General features: G+C 51.9%; 1 protein-coding gene across 1 annotated transcript in view; it reads right to left on the bottom strand.

Annotated features, from left to right (window-relative positions):
• The window catches only part of LOC134007357 (nck-associated protein 5-like), a 92894-nt gene extending 72368 nt beyond the window's left edge, over positions 1–20526 (bottom strand). The window contains exons 1-3 of the mRNA XM_062446772.1: positions 19886–20526; positions 19621–19750; positions 5159–5226 (exon numbers count right to left, since the gene is read on the bottom strand). Of these exons, the coding sequence (XP_062302756.1) occupies positions 5159–5226; positions 19621–19750; positions 19886–19887 (200 nt within the window). The 5' untranslated portion in view covers positions 19888–20526. The remainder of the gene's footprint in view (positions 1–5158; positions 5227–19620; positions 19751–19885) is intronic.
• Between the last annotated feature and the right edge of the window lie 7440 nt (positions 20527–27966).

Raw genomic sequence — 27966 nt, 5'->3', positions numbered from 1 at the left:
AGACAGGCAGACAGACAGGAGAGAGGGAGAGGAGAGGAGAGAGAGAGATCCATCTCAGGTGCTTGGAGATGTAGAGGATTCTGACACATGGAGATGTGCTGGAGCAGAGCTGCCCTGTAAAGGAGGGATCAGTCTCTGCTCTAGGAGACCACACAGACCCCAGAAGAACAGGAGGTCTCAGGGAAGCTTAGCTTTATCACATTATAGCATTAGGACTGGTCAACTTATCCTATTAAACTTGTAAGTTCCCTGGCCTTGGCCTGAGTAGAGAGGCAGAGAATCAACTTTCTTGGTTGGTGAGGGGGGCAGGGTTGGTGAGGGGGCAGGGTTGGTGAAGGGGGTTGGTGAAGGGGGCAGGGTTGGCAAGGGGGCAGGGTTGGTGAGGGGGGTTGGCGAGGGGGCAGGGTTGGTGAGGGGGGTTGGCGAGGGGGCAGGGTTGGTGAGGGCGGTTGGTGAGGGGGGCAGGGTTGGTGAGGGGGCAGGGTTGGCGAGGGGGCAGGGTTGGTGAGGGGGGTTGGTGAGGGGGGCAGGGTTGGTGAGGGGGCAGGGTTGGCGAGGGGGGCAGGGTTGGTGAAGGGGGTTGGTGAGGGGGGCAGGTTGGTGAGGGGGCAGGGTTGGCGAGGGGGCAGGGTTGGTGAAGGGGGTTGGTGAGGGGGGCAGGGTTGGTGAGGGGGTTGGCGAGGGGGCAGGGTGGTGAGGGGGGTTGGCGAGGGGGGTTGGTGAGGGGGGCAGGGTTGGTGAGAGTCAACCCTTCTGGTCCACCTGATGTTGACACTGAGATGAAAATCTGCTGTTTGTTTTTGTCAGGAAAGTGCTTCTTGTTGATGGAGGAGAGGCGGGCTAGGAGGGATATGAGAAGAAATCGAAGCAGATAGTAGATGCTTCTAAGAGAATAGCCCAGAGAAAGTAAAACTGTAATTTTAAGTGTTGTTCTATCAAATCTAAATAAAACATGTTTTGGTTTTAAATCATAACATTAAATACAATTGTGTTTTCGGGATTTAACAATGGTACATGTAAAGTTCCAAGTTCCATGACAATCACTCCCTCAAACGTGTGTTAATATGACAACAGTGAAACAGTAAATAATAAATTCCAGGAATAAACAGGAGAACAGGAAAAGGTCATAAAACAAGGAAGTCCAAGATGAGTGGAATGTAAGTGTCTCTCCTTCCTCCCTCTGGAGGATTGATGGCCTCCATATTCAGAAGGTTAGAGGGTGGGAGGGCGTGATTTCTCTACAATGCAGTGATGAGACACCGTCTAATGAGGGGAGGAGGCCTCCACAGCACAGCTTTCTGCTCCAGATGAACAAAAGACTTTATGGTGTCATCCATCACTGTCACCGTCCTGGCCTGCCAACATCCCAGGGAAAACAGGAACCAAACCACAGCCAAGTCATCCATCTGCAAAAGTCTCCATCACAAAGACGTGTCTATTTATACCGATCCTTGTCTTCCCTCCATGGAAACGTGCACTGGCTGTCCTGACTCCACAGGGGGGATCTGACACTGTCGTATAAGAGGGAGATCTCCTCTGTGTGTGTGTCTATGTGTGTGTGTGTGGCAAGTAGTTAGGGGCGTCAGGAAGGACAATCCCCTGTATTACATCACTTCCTAGGTGAGGGACCCTGGGTGAGGGACCCTGGGTGAGGGACCTGGGTGAGGGACCCTGGGTGAGGGACCCTGGGCTGGTAAACACTGGGTGAGGGACCCTGGGTGAGGGACCCTGGGTGAGGGACCCTGGGCTGGTAAACACTGGGTGAGGGACCCTGGGTGAGGGACCCTGGGCTGGTAAACACTGGGTGAGGGACCCTGGGTGAGGGACCCTGGGCTGGTAAACACTGGGTGAGGGACCCTGGGCTGGTAAACACTGGGTGAGGGACCCTGGGTGAGGGACCCTGGGTGAGGGACCCTGGGCTGGTAAACACTGGGTGAGGGACCCTGGGCTGGTAAACACTGGGTGAGGGACCCTGGGTGAGGGACCCTGGGCTGGTAAACACTGGGTGAGGGACCCTGGGCTGGTAAACACTGGGTGAGGGACCCTGGGCTGGTAAACACTGGGTGAGGGACACTGGGTGAGGGACCCTGGGCTGGTAAACACTGGGTGAGGGACCCTGGGCTGGTAAACACTGGGTGAGGGACCCTGGGTGAGGGACCCTGGGCTGGTAAACACTGGGTGAGGGACCCTGGGCTGGTAAACACTGGGTGAGGGACCCTGGGCTGGTAAACACTGGGTGAGGGACCCTGGGCTGGTAAACACTGGGTGAGGGACACTGGGTGAGGGACCCTGGGCTGGTAAACACTGGGTGAGGGACCCTGGGCTGGTAAACACTGGGTGAGGGACCCTGGGTGAGGGACCCTGGGCTGGTAAACACTGGGTGAGGGACCCTGGGCTGGTAAACACTGGGTGAGGGACCCTGGGCTGGTAAACACTGGGTGAGGGACCCTGGGCTGGTAAACACTGGGTGAGGGACCCTGGGCTGGTAAACACTGGGTGAGGGACCCTGGGCTGGTAAACACTGGGTGAGGGACCCTGGGCTGGTAAACACTGGGTGAGGGACCCTGGGCTGGTAAACACTGGGTGAGGGACCCTGGGCTGGTAAACACTGGGTGAGGGACCCTGGGCTGGTAAACACTGGGTGAGGGACCCTGGGCTGGTAAACACTGGGTGAGGGACCCTGGGCTGGTAAACACTGGGTGAGGGACCCTGGGCTGGTAAACACTGGGTGAGGGACCCTGGGCTGGTAAACACTGGGTGAGGGACCCTGGGCTGGTAAACACTGGGGGGTCAGAAGCGCCTCATTCCCCTGTACCCCCTGCACCTCCCACCTAGGGACCCCTACGCAACCCCTCACACACACACACACAGACCCCCAACTGCCCACTCAGGGGGGAAATAACCCCACAGAAGGGGGGCCACCAACACCACTGAGATGGAAAGAAGCAGCACAATGGAGGGGTGAAGTTTAAGAAATGGTCTCTCTTCTCTTGTGGACGTTGTGTCACTGTGAGGACTGAGATGGAGTGCCAAGGTCATTAGATGATGTGATAAATGCCCCAGGCCAGCCAAACACTGGGCTAAAAACTACTCTTTTGTCACGTTTAGTGGGTTTGACCCAAAGCGCATTTCTCAAGTCTACACACAAAGCTTGTCTCCTAAAACATTGTTTCAGATGCCGCAGCGGTGGAATGGAGAATCTACCAACACAACACACATCTGTCAAACAAATCTCCCTACCACCTCACTCCTCTCCTTACCTCCTCACCCCTCTCCTTACCACCTCACCCCTCTCCTTACCACCTCACCCCTCTCTTTAGCTCCTCACCCCTCTCCTTACCACCTCACCCCTCACCCTTACCCTCCACCCCTCCAACCACCCCCTCACCCCTCACCTCACCACCTCACCCCTACCAACCCACACCCCCTCACCTACCACCTCACCCCTCACCTAACCTCACCACCACCCACCCACACCCCTCCCACCCCTCTCCTTACCACCTCACCCCACTCCTAACCACCTCACCCCTCACCATACCTCCTCACCCCTCTCCTTACCACCTCACCCCACTCCATACCACCTCACCCCTCTCCTTACCACCTCACCCCTCTCCAACCCACCCACCCACCCCTCACCAACCCCACACCCCACACCTACCCACCTCACCCCTCTCCTTACCTCCTCACCCCTCTCCTTACCACCTCACCCCTCACCTTACCACCTCACCCCTCTCCTTACCTCCTCACCCCTCTCCTTACCACTCACCCCTCTCCTTACCTCCTCACCCCTCTCCTTACCACCACACCCCTCTCCTTACCTCCCACACCCCTCTCCCTACCACCTCACCCCTCTCCTTACCTCCTCACCCCTCTCCTTACCACCTCACCCCTCTCCTTACCACCTCACCCCTCTCCTTACCTCCTCACCCCTCTCCCTACCACCTCACCCCTCTCCTTACCTCCTCACCCCTCTCCTTACCACCTCACCCCCTCTCCTTACCTCCTCACCCCTCTCTCTACCTCCTCACCCCTCTCCCTACCACCCCTCTCCTTACACCTCACCCCTCTCCTTACCACCTCACCCCTCTCCTTACCACCTCACCCCTCTCCTTACCACCTCACCCCTCTCCTTACCTCCTCACCCCCTCTCCCTACCACCTCACCCCTCTCCTTACCTCCTCACCCCTCTCCTTACCACCTCACCCCTCTCCTTACCACCTCACCCCTCTCCCTACCACCTCACCCTCTCCTTACCACCTCACCCCTCTCCTTACCTCCTCACCCCTCTCCCTACCACCTCACCCCTCTCCTTACCACCTCACCCCTCTCCTTACCACCTCACCCCTCTCCTTACCTCCTCACCCCTCTCCTTACCACCTCACCCCTCTCCCTACCACCTCACCCCTCTCCTTACCTCCTCACCCTCTCCCTACCACCTCACCCCTCTCCTTACCACCTCACCCCTCTCCTTACCTCCTCACCCCTCTCCTTACCAACCTCACCCCTCTCCTTACCACCTCACCCCTCTCCTTACCACCTCACCCCTCTCCTTACCCTCCTCACCCCTCTCCCTACCACCTCACCCCTCTCCTTACCACCTCACCCCTCTCCTTACCTCCTCACCCCTCTCCCTACCACCTCACCCCTCTCCCTACCACCTCACCCCTCTCCTTACCACCTCACCCCTCTCCTTACCTCCTCACCCCTCTCCCTACCACCTCACCCCTCTCCTTACCTCCTCACCCCTCTCCTTACCTCCTCACCCCTCTCCTTACCTCCTCACCCCTCTCCCTACCACCTCACCCCTCTCCCTACCACCTCACCCCTCTCCTTACCTTCCTCACCCCTCTCCCTACCACCTCACCCCTCTCCTTACCTCCTCACCCCTCTCCCTACCACCTCATCCCTCTCCTTACCACCTCACCCCCTCTCCTTACCTCCTCACCCCTCTCCCTACCACCTCACCCCTCTCCCTACCACCTCACCCCTCTCCTTACCACCTCACCCCTCTCCTTACCTCCTCACCCCTCTCCCTACCACCTCACCCCTCTCCTTACCTCCTCACCCCTCTCCTTACCTCCTCACCCCTCTCCCTACCACCTCACCCCTCTCCTTACCCTCCTCACCCCTCTCCGCTCCTCCTCACCCCTCTCCTTACCTCCTCACCCCTCTCCGCTCCTCCTCCAGCTGGTGAAGAAGCTCCTCGATGTATCTGTTGGAGTCCTCCTGTGAATAACAACACAGGACAAACCTGGTCAGCACGGAAACAGGAATAAAACAAACCAAAACACTTAAACCAGACCCCAGACCTCCACCCCTCCAGACCTCCACCCCTCCAGACCCCAGACCTCCACCCTCCAGACCTCCACCCCTCCAGACCTCCACCCCTCCAGACCTCCACCCCTCCAGACCTCCACCCCTCCAGACCCTAACCCCTCCAGACCTCCACCCCTCCAGACCTCCACCCCTCCAGACCTCCACCCCTCCAGACCTCCACCCCTCCAGACCCTAACCCTCCAGACAGAGAGAGAGAGGAAAGGGTAACTCCAGAAGCTCCTCATGGTAAGTCCTTGAGGCCATGCAGCCCACCAGCTGTGTCATGTCAAGAGGGAATCGCCACACTCAACTAAACGTGTGCTACTGAATTACAGCTTGGACCCAATGAGCTGAGACCAGGATGGAAAAACAGATGTTCAGCTTATTTGGCTTGTCCTAATGATTTGCTTCTCTAAGACCTGACTGTATAAAACAGAAGAGGGGAGGGGGAGGGGTGTAAGAAATAGGCCACAAAAGCGTAGTATTCCACATGTGAGCTGAGCAGAGAGCAGTGGTGAGAGTGACTGTGATTGCTAATGAATAACCAGATAGCGTTTTGGCGGCTAGCGCGGCTCTCATGACCGATACTAATGAACTTGATGTAATCTCTCCAGCTCCTGACAAATCTCGGAGCCAGACCACTATCTCAGCAGGACAGATGCCCGGCATTGATTTCCTAGACTTCAGTCATGTGCTCTCAGGGTGTAATTTAATTAAATGACAGGGATTTCCTCAGGGACATGAACAAGCAGTGTCCAAGACTCCCTTCATGGATGCTGTAAACAGAATCAATGTCCTGTTAGCTATAGCCTGTTCTGACCCTGTGAAAGTACAGGTCAAAATTGATCAAAACAACGTATAAATATTAATGGTGGGTATAGATTAATTTTTTTAATCTAGATTAATCTCACTGTAATCTAGGTGTTAATCTAGATTAATCTAGATTAAAATGGCTCATTTGAATTCCGCCGAAGGCATTCAGAATATGTGTGCTACCCAAATAATGACTAAAAGTAAGTCTTTGAGAACGAGTTTCTCAAGCCAGGTGGCGCATTAGACCAGGAGCTCATCTCCTGTTTCCAAAATACATCACAAACTGCTTGAGAAAGCTGTTCTTCTATGATAATTGGTGATGAAAATAAATTATGTTCAATAAGATGTACTTGTGTTTATTTACTGTTTCTTAGATAGCTTGGCTGATAGAGCTGTGCTGACGGGCTTGCCTCGGTTGCACTCAAACGTAGTTTGACGACGACTCTTCCCCTGCGCTACATCAGTGCTTGGCCCGGCATTTTCCGCATTAGCTAAGGGATGCTTTGCGTTTAGGTGGTATTTGAAACTGAAGAACTCCTACAGTAAACTAATTCCGCATAGCACAAGGTGCAAACAACCTTAGTCTTGTCGAGGTTTCCATTCTGAAGCTTCTTAAAAATACATTTTCCCTGAAGCAAACCAGGCGGCTTCATAGCTGCATCCATGTTAGCACGTCACGTTTGATGTGATAATTTCATACACAAGGCATACACACAGGTTCGAAGACTCGTTCTCGCCCCCTACAGTGCAATTCGGCTAGGTATACATCCGCGCTAAAATATCAAGGTGAAAGTCATCATAGCTTGCGTAGTACAGACCCAGCTCCCAACCCAACTTTGAGAATAGATCAACGGCGATATTTTTTTTATCGCCGATAAGAGTCACAGCGCGTTAACGCGCGTTAACGCCGATAACGGCCCACCACTAATAAATATATATATAATCTGACCGCTGCATTGCTATTCAGTAATATGACAGATGCAGTACAGCTGTTCGAATGTTGCAGTAGCAGCAGCGTGCTTGGTGGTGTGTGTGACGTGTGTGTGTGACAGAAAGTGAAGTCATGGTTTCTGAGCAGAGTCGTCTGCAGTGTTGGCAGAGCATGGCAGTGATGTCTGAGTAAATCCTGTCTGGGGGTGGTGTGTGTGTGTGTGTGTGTGTGTGTGTGTGTGTGTGTGTGTGTGTGTGTGATTGGGTTGGCAGGTTATTGGTCATGTGAAGACAGTCTCTCCCTGCCTCCCTCATCAGGGTTGAGGTCCAGCTCTGGTCCTCTCCCTCATCAGACAACCAGTCCATGCTGAAATCCCTCAGATAACCTTAGAGGGGCGCCAGGGGCAACCACTCCCGTTTCCGGGGGAAGGGTTGCTATGGCGAGCGTAGTGGGGTCTGCGGACACCAGCCTGCCTCCTCAGACAAACATGAGCCCCTCACAGCTGTCCATAAAGGGACAATGCACGTTTTTATCATGGCTTTCTGGTAGAAGGGTGGAGCCAGCGCTGGGGAGGAGCCAGCGCGGGGGAGGAGCCAGCGCGGGGGAGGAGCCAGCGCGGTGGAGGCTCTCTGGGGGAGGAGCCAGCGTGGGGGAGGAGCCAGCGTGGGGGAGGAGCCAGCGCGGGGGAGGAGCCAGCGTGGGGGAGGAGCCAGCGCGGGGGAGGAGCCAGCGCGGTGGAGGCTCTCTGGGGGAGGAGCCAGCGTGGGGGAGGAGCCAGCGTGGGGGAGGAGCCAGCGCGGGGGAGGAGCCAGCGCGGTGGAGGCTCTCTGGGGGAGGAGCCAGCGTGGGGGAGGAGCCAGCGTGGGGGAGGAGCCAGCGCGGGGGAGGAGCCAGCGCGGTGGAGGCTCTCTGGGGGAGGGTTCCACACTTGCATACCTGTCCAGAGCGCTGAGGAGTGGGATTACCTGTCTGGACAAAGACAGCCTGTACCTCCTGCAGGGGCTTCCTGCTGCTTATCAGATGTTCCCTGGTCTCTCAAGCCCACACACACACACACAGTCTCCACTCCCAGGTTTCTCTCTCCCCACATCAACACCGAGCCACAGACAGGAATCCAAATCCTGCAGATTATCTTTCCAAACACGAAGATAAGTCCCAGCCTCACCAGGCCTCTCTCCCCTCTTGTTCATACAGGGGCGTTCATGCCTGCTGCTGAACACTGACAAACTGTTCACCATGCAAATCACCCCGCAGAGAAAACACACTCTCCCTGCAGTCCGGCACTGCTACAGAGCTACCTGTGTCAAGACCAAGCACACGCTAGCAACACGCCTGTTGCAGCAGAACTGACCCTCCCTCCAGAGGGGAAACTCTAACTAGGGAGGAGCTCCAAAGGAATGTGTGTCAGAAAAATAAACACAGTGGTATTCACACCAGGGTCCATGTTTCCAACCATAACAGGAATGTGGAGGGCGTGTCTGGGACTGTCTGTCAGTGACCAGCAGCCTTACGATCGTCTGGGGACTCATCCACGACCAGGTGTGTTTAGACCGGGAGGGGGGATGACGGAAATTAAAAGGAAACCTGGCAACCCAGAATAATGCCCCCTTAGAGAGAGAGAGAGAGAGAGAGAGAGAGAGAGAGAGAGAGAGAGAGAGAGAGAGAGAGAGGGGGGAGGGAGGGAGGGAGGGAGGGAGGGGGATGGATAGGAAGACAGTGAGCTAGATGGACTGACAGAGAGAGACAGAGACAGAGAGACCAGAGGAGATCTGACAGAGGATAGGGGATCAGGTAACAGGGCTGGTGTTGAACAGATGTCTCTTCAGCAGGGATCCTGGGCTTCTGTTTGCCCCAGCCATGACCAGGGGAAGCTGTTGTCCATCTCTACTAGAACAGGCGTGACTCAGTTCAGGGTCTAAGAGTCTTAAATAAGCAGCTGATGGAAGAGAGAGAGAACATCCACCTGAACAAGAGAGAAAGGAAGTGAACCCTAACCCTCACAGAGTCTCTCTGAGGCAAACATCCATAGTGACCAGACACAACACACAACATCCATAGTGACCAGACACAACACACAACATTCATAGTGACCAGACACAACACACAACATTCATAGTGACCAGACACAACACACAACATTCATAGTGACCAGACACAACACACAACATTCATAGTGACCAGACACAACACACAACATCCATAGTGACTAGACACAACCCACAACATTCATTCATCCAGCTAGCAGGTGTTCAATGACTACTGAATGACTAAGGGCAGCTAGTGTCAGGTTTATGACAGACTGTTTCATCCCCAGTCTGTCTCCCTGGGCAGTCTGTCTCCCTGGGCAGTCTGTCTCCCTGGGCAGTCTGTCTCCCTGGGCAGTCTGTCTCCCTGGGCAGTCTGTCTCCGAGTCCAGGCATGTGCTGGGCAGATGTGGAGGTGAGACACATTCCTGGGGAAAGCACTCGAGCCCCAGTCAGCAATATTTACAACCATTTAAGCTAAATCTATCTAAGGACCATTGTGGAAGAATCAGACAATGTGTTGTTTGTGCTAGCACCATCGATGTTTCCCGGGGAAACAGATCTGTGGGTTATGTTTCAACCTGATTGTCTGTGTTCTCCAGGAATGTGTTCAGGAGGTTTCTGGTAGTAAGGGGGGGGGGGGGGGGGGGGATAATGGGGGTGTATGCTAATGTGACACCAGGACTGTGTTTGTTGTGGCTCCTGTCATCTCTCCATGCCTCTCATGCTCATCACACCCATGTCTCCTGCCTTCAGTGACAGTGACGGACAACTGAAAAGTAACATCACGGGCTACTGGTTTCACAGGTTGTGTGAGTGTGTGTGCAAGCGTTGAGGCCAGAAAGGTCATCTTGGATGAGGAATGGGAAATGCAGGAAATGATTATTGTCCTGAACTTTGACCTCTGAGAGGACTCTGTGAGGTCATGAATACTGCACCTGTCTGAAAGGTGCAGTGTGACTGACAGCTAACAGACTCTCTGGAGCAGCCTCTCCCCTCCAGCCTCTCCCCTCCAACCTCTCCCCTCCAGCCTCTGAGGATGTTACACAACTGTGGTAGAGGTACGTAAATTGTCAAATAACATTAACATTTTTACACTATATTAATTTACACTATATTAAGTTGCCACAGACACACACACACATAGTGCATATCAGAAGTCCAGCAGTAGATTAAGGTTCAGACGTGAGTGTTTTTAACAGTGTTTCAGTGGTCAGAGCTGAGGTTCTAACAGTGTTTCAGTGGTCAGAGTTGAGGTTCTAACAGTGTTTCAGTGGTCGGAGTTGAGGAGCTGCCACAGCAGAACAGCACAGCTGCTTCACACATTTTTTCACTTGAAATAAACGAGGACAAACTTCCCTCAACCTCTCCGTCAGGAATGTGAAGATATCCCGTCTGCTATGTACCCCCACACTAATGACCGCTGTCATCTACTCAAGTGGAGGTCTATTTTTAGCGGCCATGTTTGTTTGATTGATTCCAGATAGGCCGTGGGGGGGTGGGGAGACAGAGCTGCTGGTTCTGCTGCTTTAGAGAGGATGACTTCAGCAGGCCTCAATACTGGCCTGGCTGTTCCAGGGTGAAGATGCCCGGCTGTTCCAGGGTGAAGCAGCCCGGCTGTTTCTGGGTCTAAGAAGTCTGTGAGTTGTGACTGGAGTGCTGACGCCTGCTGTGAGATCTCATCTACAGGACGTCTGTCTCCCCCACGACAACAACACCGCTGCACGGTCAGTATTTGTTTACCTAGCGAAGCCTTTTCATCTGGGTCATTCATGTGGTGGATTTAATCCCTGCTGGAACACGTGGAAAGAGAGAGAGAGAGAGAGAGAGAGAGAGAGAGAGAGAGAGAGAGAGAGAGGGAGAAGAGAGAGAGATGTGTCTTGAGACCAAAGGAATGCTTCTCTGTTCTGTCAGACCCACTGAAGTCACGACATGAGACAGGAAGTAGGTCAGAGGAGCTGCAGAATGATTCAGCCAGGAGCCCCTCACCCCTCTAACTCTCATTATGCTGATGCTGGCTATCAGGGAGGCAGGGAGGCAGGGGTGAGGGAGGGAGGCAGAGAGAGGCAGAGAGAGGGAGGGACTGACTTCTGACCCCGGGTCCCAACCCCTCCCCCCCTTCCCCCCTCCCTCCCTCCCTCCATCCCTGAGGCTGCTCACCTGAGGCCCACCTCGCTGCACACACACACCACACACACACCACACACACTCACACACACAGCAGTAAGAGTCATTCCAGACCACCAACTGCCTCACCTGGAAGGTGTGTGTGTTTAAGTACCTAGGGACGGAAGCGTTTACTGAGTGTGTTCTAGGAGGTTCCATCAGCGGGTCCAGACACCAGCACCTCTGATCACCTGCTGATCACTGAGAAACCTGTCATCAAACACATACTTTACAGTTCATCCAGGCTTTCATCAGCTGTTTGCAGCTCAGGTCCTGGCCTAACCCTAACCCTGACTGAAGTGTATGTGTTCTTAAACCTGACTGAGGTGTGTGTGTTCCTAACCCTAACCCTGACTGAGGTGTGTGTGTTCCTAACCCTAACCCTGACTGAAGTTTATGTGTTCTTAAACCTGACTGAGGTGTGTGTGTTCCTAACCCTGACTGAAGTGTGTGTGTTCCTAACCCTAACCCTGACTGAGGTGTGTGTGTTTGTTCCTAACCCTGACTGAGGTGTGTGTGTTCCTAACCCTGACTGAGCTGTGTGTGTACCTAACCCTGACTGAGGTGTGTGTGATCCTAACCCTAACCCTGACTGAGGTGTGTGTGTTTGTTCCTAACCCTGACTGAGGTGTGTGTGTTCCTAACCCTGACTGAGGCTGAAAGGCAGAGCAGCTGATACAAACATCACACAGAAAGTCAGACACGCCAATCTCCAAACACACAACCACACAAACACACACTCTGACTGAACTCCAGCTTCCAGTGCTGCATGAATAATATATACCTTCATTGGGGGAAAGTAGGGGAATGCAGAGCTCAAATTCAGCTGTTTAAAGGTAATAAGGCAAGCTCAAACGAGGGAAAAGTTAATTAATCATCCATGACTTCCTATTCAAGGCTGGGTGACGACTGCAGCTGCAGGGTGTTAGCATATGCTACGTAGAGCAGCCAGCCAGCCTCCACACACACACACACACACACACACACACACACACACACACACACAGTCAGTCAGCCAGCCAGCCTCCACACACACACACACACACACAGTCAGCCAGCCAGCCTCCACACACACACACACACACACACAGTCAGCCAGCCAGCCAGCCTCCACACACACACAGCCAGCCAGCCAGCCTCCACACACACACACACAGCCAGCCAGCCAGCCTCCACACACACACACACAGCCAGCCAGCCAGCCAGCCTCCACACACACACAGCCAGCCAGCCAGCCAGCCTCCACACACACACAGCCAGCCAGCCAGCCAGCCAGCCTCCACACACACACACACACACACACACAGTCAGCCAGCCTCCACACACACACACACACACACACAGTCAGCCAGCCAGCCTCCACACACAGGAATGTTTAGACCGTTAAAAACAAACGTGTCAAGTTAGCACAGGGCGGGTGGTAGCGGGGGGGGGGGGGGGGGGGGTCTCAGAGTAGCAGGGTGAAACATGCATCCCAGCCTCTCCACCTCTTGGTCACAGAGGACCCTAACCCTCCCAGAGCATCCTCACCCTAACCCTCACAGAGCATCCTCACCCTAACCCTCACAGAGCATCCTCAACCTAACCCTCACAGAGCATCCTCACCCTAACCCTCCCAGAGGATCCTCACCCTAACCCTCACAGAGCATCCTCACCCTAACCCTCACAGAGCATCCTAACCCTAACCCTCCCAGAGCATCCTCACCCTAACCCTCCCAGAGCATCCTCACCCTAACCCTCCCAGAGCATCCTCACCCTAACCCTCACAGAGCATCCTCACCCTAACCCTCCCAGAGCATCGTCACCCTAACCCTCACAGAGCATCCTCACCCTAACCCTCCCAGAGGATCCTCACCCTAACCCTCACAGAGCATCCTCACCCTAACCCTCCCAGAGCATCCTCACCCTAATCCTCCCAGAGGATCCTCACCCTAACCCTCACAGAGCATCCTCACCCTAACCCTCACAGAGCATCCTCACCCTAACCCTCACAGAGCATCCTCACCCTAACCCTCCCAGAGCATCCTCACCCTAACCCTCACAGAGCATCCTCACCCTAACCCTCACAGAGGATTCCATTTTAGACACTTTAGGGGGAAAAACCTCAGAAGCTCATGTTTTCACAGAAACACAAATCACCTCTCAATCCTTCCACAGAAGATGGGGGGGATTTCCTCTCTCCAGATAGAAGTCAAAGGGGAGTCAGGTGGCTGAGCGGTTAGGGAATCGGGCTAGTAATCAGAAGGTTGCCAGTTCGATTCCTGGCTGTTCCAAATGATGTTGTGTCCTTGGGAAAGGCACTTCACCCTACTTGCCTCGGGGGAATGTCCCTGTACTTACTGTAAAAGTCGCTCTGGATAACAGCGTCTGCTAAATGACTAAATGTAATTGTATATGTAAAGCCTTGTCTCATCTGAAACCCATTCCTACTCTCCTCCTCCTCTCCTCTCCTCCATCCCAGGACACACTACCCAACACAGCTAGACACTATTAAGAAGGAGGAAGAGAGAAGGATGAGGAGAAAGATGAGGAGAAGAGGATGGAGGATGAGGAGAGAAGTAAGAGGAGATAAGAGGATGATGATGAAGTACTCACCAGAAGCAGCTCCAGAACAGGAATGTTGGAAACGTTCCTGCATATCGATACCATGGCAGCATGGTCCATTCTAGACCCTCTCTCTTTCCCTCTCACTCTCACAGTCTATGTCTACTTATGCCTACAGAATTGTTTCTCTTTCTCTCTCCTCCTCACCCTCTTTTTCAGGCGGTGTGTGTGTGTGTAGGGAGTAGCAGGTGTGTTGTGTGTTAATGTGAGCATGGTCATCAAACATTAACAAAGTTACCCCTGAATCTCTGACCTGTTTCCTGCCCCTGCCTCGTCCCTGCTCCCCAAGTCTGCCTCTGTGCATGCGTGCATGCGTTAATGCCTGCGTGTGATTGAGCAGTGCAATGGGAACTGACAGCCAGACTCAGTGAATGAACTGACATTTGCCTCTGGAATACTCTCCTCAGAAAGATAGAGGAACACTCGACAGAGAGAGACAGATAGAGAGGAAGAGGGGGGAGAGAGAGAGAGAGAGAGAGAGAGAGAGAGAGAGAGAGAGAGAGAGAGAGAGAGAGAGAGAGAGAGAGAGAGAATGACACAGTGAAATGGAACGGTTAAATAGTCATTTGAAATAATCAAGTCTCCTCAATGAATTCTCTCGCACAGAATTTTCCTCTGGATATTGAATGAGAAAGTATTGGTAGTCCTCCCATGCCTGATGCAACATGTAGCCCCAACATTCCTACATAAACTCAGCCTATACAGCTCATTTTCTGTAAGATGAGTGTTAAGAAAGGCGCCCCCCATATAAGCTGTATTATTATTGTTATAATGAAGGAGGTGACTGTGTGCTCGTGTCTGAGAGGGATGAGGTCTTCAGAGGGATGAGGTCTTCACAGGGATGAGGTCTTCAGAGGGATGAGGTCTTCAGAGGGATGAGGTCTTCACAGGGATGAGGTCTTCAGAGGGATAAGGTCGTCAGAGGGATGAGGTCTTCACAGGGATGAGGTCTTCACAGGGATGAGGTCTTCAGAGGGATGAGGTCTTCAGAGGGATGAGGTCTTCAGAGGGATAAGGTCGTCAGAGGGATGAGGTCTTCACAGGGATGAGGTCTTCAGAGGGATGAGTGCTACAGAGGGATGAGGTTTTCAGAGGGATGAGGTCTTCAGAGGGATGAGGTCTTCAGAGGGATGAGGTCTTCAGAGGGATGAGGTCTTCAGAGGGATGTGAAGACATCTTCAGAGGGATGAGGTCTTCAGAGGGATGAGGTCTTCAGAGGGATGAGTGCTACAGACTCCGGCTGCATTCCAGCCCTCAGATCATCCTCAGCATGTCTCAGCACACGCCCCACCAAGCCCCACCAAGCCCCACCAAGCCCCACCAAGCCCCACCAAGCCCCACCAAGCCTCGCCCAGGAATGTCTGTCGGCAGGCCCTGCCTTGCACAACACCACTGAGCTGTGTGTGTTTTTGTTTCTAGGTCATTTTAAATCAAAGCATCATACCGATGCCATCCAGAGCTGACTTAATTGTTTTCCATAAAGCGGTGACTCATATCCTAACAAATGACATGTCATTGTGTCATTTGCTCTTGTTTAAGCCTTCCTACAGCTGGACAGGTGTCCAGGTGTAGGAAGCTGCCTTCAACACCTGTGATCACTGGGAACCAATGATGTTCTCAGATCCCAGACCAACATGATGAGGATGTGATCACAGTGTGTGTGTGTGTGTGTGTGTGTGTGTGTGTGTGTGTGTGTGTGTGTGTGTGTGTGTGTGTGTGGAGGAGATGAACCCGGGATGGGCTTAACCCCACCACACCCTCTATCTCCTCTTTCACACACCCACCTCCTCCTCGCTCTCCCCCCTCTCTCTTCCTCTCTGTCTTTCCCAGCTGCAGGGTGGAGGATGAGGAAGAGGTGGGGGATGAAGAAGAGGGGAGGATGAGGTGGAGAAGGATGAGGAGGACTTCCTCACTGACAGATGCTGAGCTCTTCCCCTCTTCTAACAAATCCTGCTAGCTGCCCTTTGCCAGCCTCCTTCATAACCTCCCAGAGCTAGCTAACGCTAGCGTACTATATCTCCACACACAGAGCTAACGCTAGTGTACTATATCTCCACACACAGAGCTAACGCTAGCATACTATATCTCCACACACAGAGCTAACGCTAGCATACTATATCTCCACTAACACAGAGCTAACGCTAGCATACTATATCTCCACTAACACAGAGCTAACGCTAGCATACTATATCTCCACACACAGAGCTAACGCTAGCATACTATATCTCCACACACAGAGCTAACGCTAGCATACTATATTTCCACACACACAGTGCTAACGCTAGCATACTATATCTCCACACACACAGTGCTAACGCTAGCATACTATATCTCCACACACAGTGCTAACGCTAGCATACTATATCTCCACACACACAGTGCTAACGCTAGCATACTATATCTCCACACACACAGTGCTAACGCTAGCATACTATATCTCCACATACACAGTGCTAACGCTAGCGTACTATACCTCCACACACAGAGCTAACGCTAGTGTACTATATCTCCACACACAGAGCTAACGCTAGCATACTATATCTCCACACACAGAGCTAACGCTAGCATACTATATCTCCACACACAGTGCTAACGCTAGCATACTATATCTCCACACACAGAGCTAATGCTAGCATACTATATCTCCACACACAGTGCTAACGCTAGCATACTATATCTCCACACACAGAGCTAACGCTAGTGTACTATATCTCCACACACAGAGCTAACGCTAGCATACTATATCTCCACACACAGAGCTAACGCTAGCATACTATATCTCCACACACAGTGCTAACGCTAGCATACTATATCTCCACACACAGAGCTAATGCTAGCATACTATATCTCCACACACAGTGCTAACGCTAGCATACTATATCTCCACACACAGAGCTAACGCTAGCGTACTATATCTCCACACACAGAGCTAACGCTAGTGTACTATATCTCCACACACAGAGCTAACGCTAGCATACTATATCTCCACATACACAGTGCTAACGCTAGCATACTATATCTCCACATACACAGTGCTAACGCTAGCATACTATATCTCCACATACACAGTGCTAACGCTAGCATACTATATCTCCACATACACAGTGCTAACGCTAGATGTCATCAAGGGGGGTTTGAAGAATGTGAAACAAGCTAATAAGCAGAAGGACAGCGATGTCAGCCTGTAAGTGCATGCTGCCGTGAAGGAGCTTGTTAGCTGTCCTGCCAAGGAACACTCACTGCTCCAATGTACTGGATGGATTTACAGTAGGATCTTAAGGGGTCATGTTATTGTGTTGTTGTATTTACCTGAAAGCAGATGGGGTCAGTGGCTTCCTTGATTATCACGTTCTATTGAATGTCATGATACCATATGCACCTTCCTGCCACAGAAAATTAGGATCACATAGAACAAATAGATTCACAGCTATTCACAACCACGCAGCAAGCGTTTAATCAGTTATGTGTAACACTTGATTATTAACCCCCCTCTGCATGGAGGGATCTCAATTTGTTTGTATTTTCTATTAATTATGTCTGAGTGTGATTGCATGGCTGAACACACAGGAAACACTTCTGGCAGGAAGGAGAGTTTGGTTGATGGAAAACAGCTTTTCAAAGCTTGTAAGAATCTGGGTTAGGCAGCCCTCCGACAGCAATGCTAAACCTCCTATGAAATAAAACTTAGAATAGAGCTTTGAATCTCAACGTAGTAATAATACACATCAACCTCACACAGCCTGCATGGGCTACTCTGCTGTTACACCTGCCCCAGCAATGCTGTTACACCTGCCCCAGCGCTGCTGTTACACCTGCCCCAGACCTGCTGTTGTTACACCTGCCCCAGCGCTGTTGTTACATCTGCCCCAGACCTGCTGTTACACCTGCCCCAGCACTGCCCCAGACCTGCTGTTACACCTGCCCCAGCACTGCCCCAGACCTGCTGTTACACCTGCCCCAGCACTGCCCCAGACCTGCTGTTACACCTGCCCCAGCACTGCTGTTACACCTTGTTCATGCATCGGTAGAGTTATGGTTGTGGTGATCATTTGAATTTCATTTCACAAAACAAAAGTCAGCCCATGGCTCATGTTTGTTTTCATGTTGTGTGGGGGGTGGGGCTGGTCTACACATGGTGGAACTGTAGGAAGAGACATAGCCTAAATACTTAACCACCATTTCATAAGAGACAGGCTGTTTTGTCTTTGGAAGGTGTGGGGAGATTAGCTTCACACAGCAGGTGTGCGTGAATGTGTCAGAGACATGTACTGACGTTGAGGTTTCGAGGGATTTCTCACTTTGCAGCTAAAGACTGAGGTAAAGGCATTCCAGTGGCACATTGGAATGCCTTGCCTTGTTTGGGTCACATTGACAAAATGTGACCCAAACAGACATGAAAGAACAATGCCAAAAATACTTATCTGAACAGGTTTGAACGAGAATTAGCTGGAGGGTAACATGCTTTAGAAATATACAAATACAAACGTGAAATGACATAAGTGTTTGACAGACCCGGCCCGTTTACAGGACGAGAACTGGAACATGAGACAGGCCTGTAGCCAGACGGAATGGGAGAAATGTCTGTCTTGTTTTTGTAGATCTGAGGGTCACATCCTCCCAGGAAAAGGAGTGTTTAAAGGTCTGGAAGCTTATCTGTGCCAGGGACCATGCTGGGACCATGCCCATTACACAGACCCACACCCAGGGTCACAAGGGCTGGGACCATGCCCATGTCTCAGCACCAGACCCAGGCCACAGACCCAGACCCAGGCCACAGACCCAGACCCAGGCCACAGACCCAGGCCACAGACCCAGGCCACAGAACCAGGCCACATAAGATACAGAACCTAGGCGATCGTCTAACATAAACTAGAACCTGTTCATAGGGCCCAATGCCAGTCCAACACACACACCAGATCAGAACTGGCCCTCTAGCAGTACTGTATGGCCCACTCCTACACTCATAATGAGGGAGAGGGCGAGAGAGGGAGAGAGAGAGAGACAGAGAGAGGGAGAGAGAGAGAGACAGAGGGAGGGAGAGAGAGAGAGAGAGAGAGAGAGAGGGAGAGGGAGAGGGAGAGAGAGAGGGAGAGGGAAGGAGGTAATACATACATGAGCAGATGAACAGACAGCGTGCTGTTAAATTATAAAGCATATCTCAATACCATCCCCACTCAGCACAGTTAATCAGGTCAGAGGACTGGGACTGATCTGAGCCGTGAGAGTCCAATCTCACCATGTTGTTGCTGTCGGTGATAAAACAGGAGTCATATAAATGAAACTGAATGACCATGAACAGGCACACACAGTTCTGTAATGACAACATCGATAGTTTTGGTTTCCACAGCTCCTGACATGTTTGCATTGTGAATCAGGAGACAAATGCTTTCATCCATCACCCCGTTTATGAGACATCGTCTACATCAGACCAATGATGGGAGCAGTGATGGAACACAATGAGGTGGGAAGGCCAATATGCACCCAAACACATGCGCACGCACACACACAATCTCTCTCAACACTGCCTACTAGAAAAGCAGTGCAGTCCTGTATTTACCCTAGCTGGCCTCGTTCACTGAGTTAACCCACAAACACACACCCGTGCACACAACACATGCACACACACATTGCGCACACACAAGTTTCCACTTGTGTGTTGAACAGCAGAACACCGAGAGTAGGCCGTCAATCACACAATGATGTTTAAAAGAGAGGAAAAATAACCTGCTTTCTCTCCACTGCCTGACAGAGGAGAGGAGAGCTTACCCCCAGGGTGTTCTGCAGGGACAGTCTCTTCAGCGTGTCCCTCCTGTGCTGTAGTCTGCTCACAGATGTCCTCTCCCTCTGCATCCTGCCCGGGCGACCCCTGGCGACCCCTGGCGACCCCTGGCGACCCCTGGCGACCCCTGGCGACCCCTGCCCCTGGAGAAGGCCAGGAGAGGAACAGGTGAACAACAAGGACAAAGTCACACTTGAGGCTTGTTCCATGTGGTTCCTGTAGAAAGGCGCCACAGGAATGAGTCAGCAGGACATTCACCTCAGCAGAGGTCAGAGTCCATGCCTCCCTCCCTGACTCCACACTCCTTCATGACTGAACACCTCCTCTCTCTCCCCCTCGCTCGGTTTATTATTGTGCTCTGCACTGGCCAGATAGTGAGCGGAAGGGTTGCAGGGGTCAGAAGCAGAGATCATCTCTGAGTGGTTACGACGTGAGCCCCCCCCTGACTGACTGTTGTTGCACCCTCTCCAAACAGAGCTGGGAACAGGCCTGACCTGGCCAATCAGAGCCCAAGGCAGAAGATAAACACTTCACTTCACGCATACTACTCCTTTACAGAGAGCAGGCTCTCTCTGCTCAGCGTAAACACACAACTTCCTCCTGCTGAAGCAGCTAACCCTGAGGTCAGAGGTCAGGATGTTGAAGGGTCACAGCCTGTCTGACATAGTGAGGTAGGGACCTAGAAACTCAGAAAATACACATTAAGCTGTCGATATGCTGCCTATAACAGACCTAACTGAAGACACATTTGCTTCTAATGTAAATAAGTATGTTGTCAGCAGCTAAATTCATTTGAGTGAATTATTCAAGTTTAAGCTACTTATCTTTCAGTTTTAGTAAGGTGGTACCTCCAACCAGCGGACTCAAGGTCAGGGTAGCCACATTTGGACATTTGTGATGAATAAATGTCCTTCTCAGGTATATCAAGGGCATATTCCTTGATATACCTGCACGAGATGGTTAATAGTTTTAACTAGCCTCACACAGCTAGTTAAAACAGTTGTATTCAAACAATGCTGTCTGCTAACTGAAAATATACCCCAAATGTATTTTGGGAAAACTGGCTAATATAACAAGTTTGTTGGAAATTCGGTTTGTATAATTACCAAGCCTACTGAACTATTGTCAACTCAACTTTTAAGCTTGGAACTACCTATTTTTATAACATTGAAAGCAGAACGTACTTACTTAAAGATCCTGTAAAGTGGAATTGAAAATTAGTTTTAAGTTCATCACACCACAGAAGAATGTGTTGTTAACTACCCATCCAAATTCGAATGAAAAAAAAAACAGACAAGTAGCCTATGTTAAATTAGGCTTTGAAATCGTGAGAAAATCAGCAGCCTTCTCTGCTTGAGACTGGGGGGGCGTGTCACCTGAAGGAGCAGTAGCTCCGCCCCCTCGAATTTATTGAATTTAGCAACAACAGCAACACTAGCTAAATAAATTGCAGATATCAGAACAGACCTACCTGCAGTCTCTAAGTGTTTTATGTATTAATTACTTTGTCTTTGCATCATACCAGCTGAGTAACAGAATGCAACCGTCTGTGATCTGACGTAGTTAGGTCGCTGTGACGTAGATTGGTTGGGTTTTGGCTCCGCCTATACAAAACCTGAGCTGAAAACGGAAGAGAAACTGTCCACATTTCAGTGCGACAAAGTTTTCGCACTTTGCACATGCTTTCAGGAACTCATTTCACACGTATATAATGTACTGAGAAGCAAATCATGGAATTTGCTTTACAGGATCTTTAACAGCAAACGTTAACTGTATTACTTAAGGCCTCAATGAGCTTTCCTTAAGACGTGCCATTTCTGTGTCTGTAGATTTAAATGCTATGAGGAGGAGAGAGGCGGGGCTATGAGGAGGAGAGAGGCGGGGCTATGAGGAGGAGAGAGGCGGGGCTATGAGGAGGAGAGAGGCGGGGCTATGAGGAGGAGAGAGGCGGGGCTAACTGCCATGCTTCGGCCATGATGTCTCTCGAGGAAAAACCAATATTGCGCTCGCACGGTCAGAGCTCATTTTGTCATTGGCGGGACAGATTCTCTGGGCGGGCAAAGCAGAGAAAGGGGAGGTAACCTTTCCTCTTATGACGACGTAAGAGGAACATGTGCTGGTAGGTGAATAATTGATTTTATGCAGACTACTAGGCCTAAATATTTCTAGTGTAAAATGAGGTGATTGGGTACAAAATGCAACAACCCAATGTTGAATTTATTTCATGTAGATAGCAGGGACGCAAACTCATCAGGGGTGAGGAAGTGATGTAACCAAACACAAACCTGATAACAGGAGGACCAAGATAAGAAAGACACAATGACCGGAATACTGGACAAACAGTAGTCCTGTTCTTGAAAACAGCCTACATGCTTGGAAAAGCCTACAAAATCTCTACTTTTTATCGCTGGTGACATTCGTTGTTTGGGGTAGTTGGTAGGACTAATGTTTAGGACTGGACTTCAGCTCAGTGAGTTAACACAGACTAGTAGCAGAGATGCAGTGCAAGTTCTTTAATATACTGTTTCATTAAGAGAAAAAAACTAATTGAATACAGGCTTACAGGCAGCAGACTTGGAGACGAGGAAACGTACTGTGAATAGGAACACACTCATAACCCCGCAGGGGACTCCCTATTGATGCCCCCCCCTCCCCCCTGGTGGTTGATCCCCCCAATTATTATGCATAAGCAGTCTTCTGTTGGCCAACAGAAAGACAGGGATCAACCACCATTCCACACTGCCCCAAGCCAACCAGCCTGTCAGCCAGCTGTTTAACCAGTCAGTCAACCAGCCTGTCAGCCAACTGTTTAACCAGTCAGTCAAACAGCCAACCAGCTTCCTAACTAGTCAACCAGCCAATCAGGCAGCTTCCCAACCAGTCAGCCAGTTTTCCAGCCAGCCGGTGGAGGGTTCAGCAGGACTGGACCACCCTGACATCTGGGGGTCTTTGTGCAGGTTTCTAATTATATACCAGGAAGCAGGCGAATCAGGGCCAATCAGAAGGCTGGAGGAGGTGGGGGGGAGGTCTTTCTTTTTAACATCTGCTCCAACAGGGACGGGGTGGGGGGGAGGGGTTGCAGAGGTCACCCAGGGAAGCAGGCCAGTCCTGGGGGAACCTCCAGCTGCGGCCTGGGTGAGGATAATGACTTAATGATAGAATTCTATAATACCCGCAACAATGGGGGACTTTTATTTTGAATGCACCAGTCAATTAATAGATGAATGGTTTAGTAAATGATTAACCTTGTTTGGTTATGATTGTGGCTCATTCACTGTTTGATCTTCAGTGAATATCAGTGAGTGATGTGATACCTTAGAGTCTGTTGCGTGTAGATGTACAGGCCCAGGACCTATTTACAGCCAAGGTGAACACTGTTGCTTATTGTAGAGAAATTCTAGTAAAAACAATCAGTTTCCTAGTGCTCACCCAGCCATGCCCCTGCTCCAGGGTTACTACTTGTTAGCGTGTGTAAGGGAGGCTTTGTATTGACAATACTGCCCTTTGGACCCAATACAGTCCAGCATTCACCACTCACAGTCTCATTCCTCAGCTAAGCAAAGAACCAGCAGCCATAAGCTGTTAATGAAGGAAGTTTAAACAGTATGTGATCCGCTGGGCTGCGACCTGTGAAGTGTTTCCACTTTCAAACAAAACCCGCTCAGAGGGACTTTCTCTGAGCGTTTTAGTTTAGATGATGAAATACAGCTCACAGAAGAGACGTAACCAGAGAGAACAGAGCACAGAAGAGACGTAACCAGAGAGAGCAGAGCACAGAAGAGACGTAACCAGAGAGAGCAGAGCACAGAAGAGACATAGAGGGAGAGAGAAACAGAAGAAAGAGAACAGGACGACTCCCAGAAGCGCAGAGCAGCAGTTGAACGCAGACCTAACCCTAACCTCCTGGCAGAGACTCAGTCATTCATGATCAATACCGCCCACCCCTCCCCACCTCTCCCCTCGCCCACCCCACCCCTCCCCTTCCCCACCCCTCCCCCACCCCCACCCCACCCCTCCCCTTCCCCACCTCTCCCCTCGCCCACCCCACCCCTCCCCTTCCCCACCCCTCCCCTTCCCCACCTCTCCCCTCGCCCACCCCTAGGCTGCATCTCTTCTTGTGCCCAGTAGTTTCCATCAAGAGTTGATAGCAGGGATCAGAATGTGCACTGAGCTGGGGTGTGTGTGTGTGTGTGTGCGCATGTGTGTGATTCCATCTGTACAGCTTAGCCAGCTGGGGTGTCATCAGCTGTATGAGTACCTCTGCTGGCTATCCCTGCTCTAATCTACCCCCCCCCACACACACACACACACCCACACACCCCCCCACACACACATGCACACACACACCACAGCCAGGCACGGCATGACAGCTGGCATGCTGTCAACTCCCTCAGAATCTTACGTAATTTCAGTTCCTGAAACTATTAACGTTGCTGCTCTGCTGAGCTGAACCCAACCCGGAGGGTTAGACAGGACTCCTCCCCTCCAGCTGTCCTGTGTGGTGGTCTATCCTGGGTAAGTCAGTCTGTGTGGTGGTCTATCCTGGGTGAGTCAGCCTGTGTGGTGGTCTATACTGGGTGAGTCAGTCTGTGTGGTGGTCTATCCTGGGTGAGTCAGCCTGTGTGGTGGTCTATCCTGGGTAAGTCAGTCTGTGTGGTGGTCTATCCTGGGTGAGTCAGTCTGTGTGGTGATCTATCCTGGGTGAGTCAGCCTGTGTGGTGGTCTATCCTGGGTGAGTCAGCCTGTGTGGTGGTCTATCCTGGGTGAGTCAGTCTGTGTGGTGGTCTATCCTGGGTAAGTCAGTCTGTGTGGTGGTCTATCCTGGGTGAGTCAGCCTGTGTGGTGGTCTATCCTGGGTGAGTCAGTCTGTGTGGTGGTCTATCCTGGGTGAGTCAGTCTGTGTGGTGGTCTATCCTGGGTGAGTCAGTCTGTGTGGTGGTCTATCCTGGGTGAGTCAGCCTTCTGGGGCACAGAAGTGATAACTGAAGGCTCTGTTTCCAGCATGTCAGGTATATGTGTGTCAGTACGACAATAGATCTTAATTGAGAATCACACATGAGTGCAAAACAAGACAACCTGCAAAGAAACCCCTTTAACTTCACATTCGGTTTTGGTAGTTAGTTGGTGTCAGTTGGTGTTTGTTTAGAATCACTTGCTTGAAATAGTTTCCGGTTATTTCTCACAAGGGTGATGGATGAGTGTTTGTGCTAAAGGTTGACACGGGTCAATGCCACCCCAGGCCTCTAATTACATCCACAGGTGTGTTACATCCACAGTGTGTGTAAAAAGACACATGACAGAGAAGTATGGAACACCTCAGACTGTGCAAAGTGTCATGTGTGTATTTAAGTCTGTGTGTCTTTATTGCATCCGTGCACACAAGTTTACTTTTTGCAAACTTGTTTGTATTCATGTGTGTGTGTGTGTGTGTATGTGTATGTAACTGCACACACACTTTGTGCAAAAGTGTGTATGTGTGTGTATCCGTGTGCTACTGGACCCAAAGCCAGACCAAACAGCCCAGGCAGAGCCAATGAGAATGTTCCCAGTGGAGGAGCAGAGCCAATGAGATTATCTGAAAGTGAACTGAAGGCCTTTTGGTGTGGGGGGGGGGGAGTGGGGGAGAGGGGGGGTGTGGGGGGGGGGGGGGGAGTGGGGGAGAGGGGGGGCTTAGTGTCCCCTCGTCGGAATGTTCTGGGAGCAGTTTGCTCTTTAGCAGCTAGCGGTGTTTCTCCTGGGATGGTACCAAGACCACGGACAGCCTGAGAAACTGTCTTCAGCCCCCACTGCCCCTACTCAAACACACCAAACACACCATCTCCTCCCCTTCCAGAGAGACACACACCAAACACACCACCTCCTCCCTTCCAGAGAGACACACACCAAACACACCACCTCCTCCCCTTCCAGAGAGACACACACCAAACACACCACCTCCTCCCCTTACAGAGAGACACACACCAAACACACCACCTCCTCCCCTTCCAGAGAGACACACACCAAACACACCACCTCCTCCCTTCCAGAGAGACACACACCAAACACACCACCTCCTCCCTTCCAGAGAGACACACACCAAACACACCACCTCCTCCCCTTACAGAGAGACACACACCAAACACACCACCTCCTCCCTTCCAGAGAGACACACACCAAACACACCACCTCCTCCCTTCCAAAGAGACACACACCAAACACACCACCTCCTCCCCTTCCAGAGAGACACACACCAAACACACCACCTCCTCCCTTCCAGGGAGACACACACCAAACACACCACCTCCTCCCCTTACAGAGAGACACACACCAAACACACCACCTCCTCCCTTCCAGAGAGACACACACCAAACACACCACCTCCTCCCCTTCCAGAGAGACACACACCAAACACACCACCTCCTCCCCTTCCAGAGAGACACACACCAAACACACCACCTCCTCCCTTCCAGAGAGACACACACCAAACACACCACCTCCTCCCCTTCCAGAGAGACACACACCAAACACACCACCTCCTCCCTTCCAGAGAGACACACACCAAACACACCACCTCCTCCCCTTCCAGAGAGACACACACCAAACACACCACCTCCTCCCCTTCCAGAGAGACACACACCAAACACACCACCTCCTCCCCTTCCAGAGAGACACACACCAAACACACCACCTCCTCCCCTTCCAGAGAGACACACACCAAACACACCACCTCCTCCCCTTCCAGAGAGACACACACCAAACACACCACCTCCTCCCCTTCCAGAGAGACACACCAAACACACCACCTCCTCCCTTCCAGAGAGACACACACCAAACACACCACCTCCTCCCTTCCAGAGAGACACACCAAACACACCACCTCCTCCCTTCCAGAGAGACACACACCAAACACACCACCTCCTCCCCTTCCAGAGAGACACACCAAACACACCACCTCCTCCCCTTCCAGAGAGACACACACCAAACACACCACCTCCTCCCTTCCAGAGAGACACACCAAACACACCACCTCCTCCCCTTCCAGAGAGACACACACCAAACACACCACCTCCTCCCCTTCCAGAGAGACACACACCAAACACACCACCTCCTCCCCTTCCAGAGAGACACACCAAACACACCACCTCCTCCCTTCCAGAGAGACACACACCAAACACACCACCTCCTCCCCTTCCAGAGAGACACACACCAAACACACCACCTCCTCCCCTTCCAGAGAGACACACACCAAACACACCACCTCTTCCCCTTCCAGAGAGACACACACCAAACACACCACCTCCTCCCCTTCCAGAGAGACACACACCAAACACACCACCTCCTCCCCTTCCAGAGAGACACACACCAAACACACCACCTCCTCCCTTCCAGAGAGACACACACCAAACACACCACCTCCTCCCCTTCCAGAGAGACACACACCAAACACACCACCTCCTCCCCTTCCAGAGAGACACACACCAAACACACCACCTCCTCCCCTTCCAGAGAGACACACACCAAACACACCACCTCCTCCCCTTCCAGAGAGACACACACCAAACACACCACCTCCTCCCCTTCCAGAGAGACACACACCAAACACACCACCTCCTCCCTTCCAGAGAGACACACACCAAACACACCACCTCCTCCCCTTCCACAGAGACACACACCAAACACACCACCTCCTCCCCTTCCAGAGAGACACACACCAAACACACCACCTCCTCCCCTTCCACAGAGACACACACCAAACACACCACCTCCTCCCTTCCAGAGACACACACCAAACACACCACCTCCTCCCCTCCCAGAGAGACACACACCAAACACACCACCTCCTCCCCTTCCAGAGAGACACACACCAAACACACCACCTCCTCCCCTTCCAGAGAGACACACACCAAACACACCACCTCCTCCCTTCCAGGGAGACACACACCAAACACACCACCTCCTCCCCTTCCAGAGAGACACACACCAAACACACCACCTCCTCCCCTTCCACAGAGACACACACCAAACACACCACCTCCTCCCCTTCCAGAGAGACACACACCAAACACACCACCTCCTCCCCTCCCAGAGAGACACACACCAAACACACCACCTCCTCCCTTCCAGAGAGACACACACCAAACACACCACCTCCTCCCCTTCCAGAGAGACACACACCAAACACACCACCTCCTCCCCTTCCAGAGAGACACACACCAAACACACCACCTCCTCCCTTCCAGAGAGACACACACCAAACACACCACCTCCTCCCCTTCCAGAGAGACACACACCAAACACACCACCTCCTCCCTTCCAGAGACACACACCAAACACACCACCTCCTCCCCTCCCAG

Source organism: Osmerus eperlanus, chromosome 21 (genome assembly GCF_963692335.1).
Source record: "Osmerus eperlanus chromosome 21, fOsmEpe2.1, whole genome shotgun sequence".
Classification (NCBI taxonomy): domain Eukaryota; kingdom Metazoa; phylum Chordata; class Actinopteri; order Osmeriformes; family Osmeridae; genus Osmerus; species Osmerus eperlanus.
The sequence above is the reverse complement of the archived record's forward strand: the minus strand, read 5'-3'. Positions and strand labels throughout refer to the sequence as shown.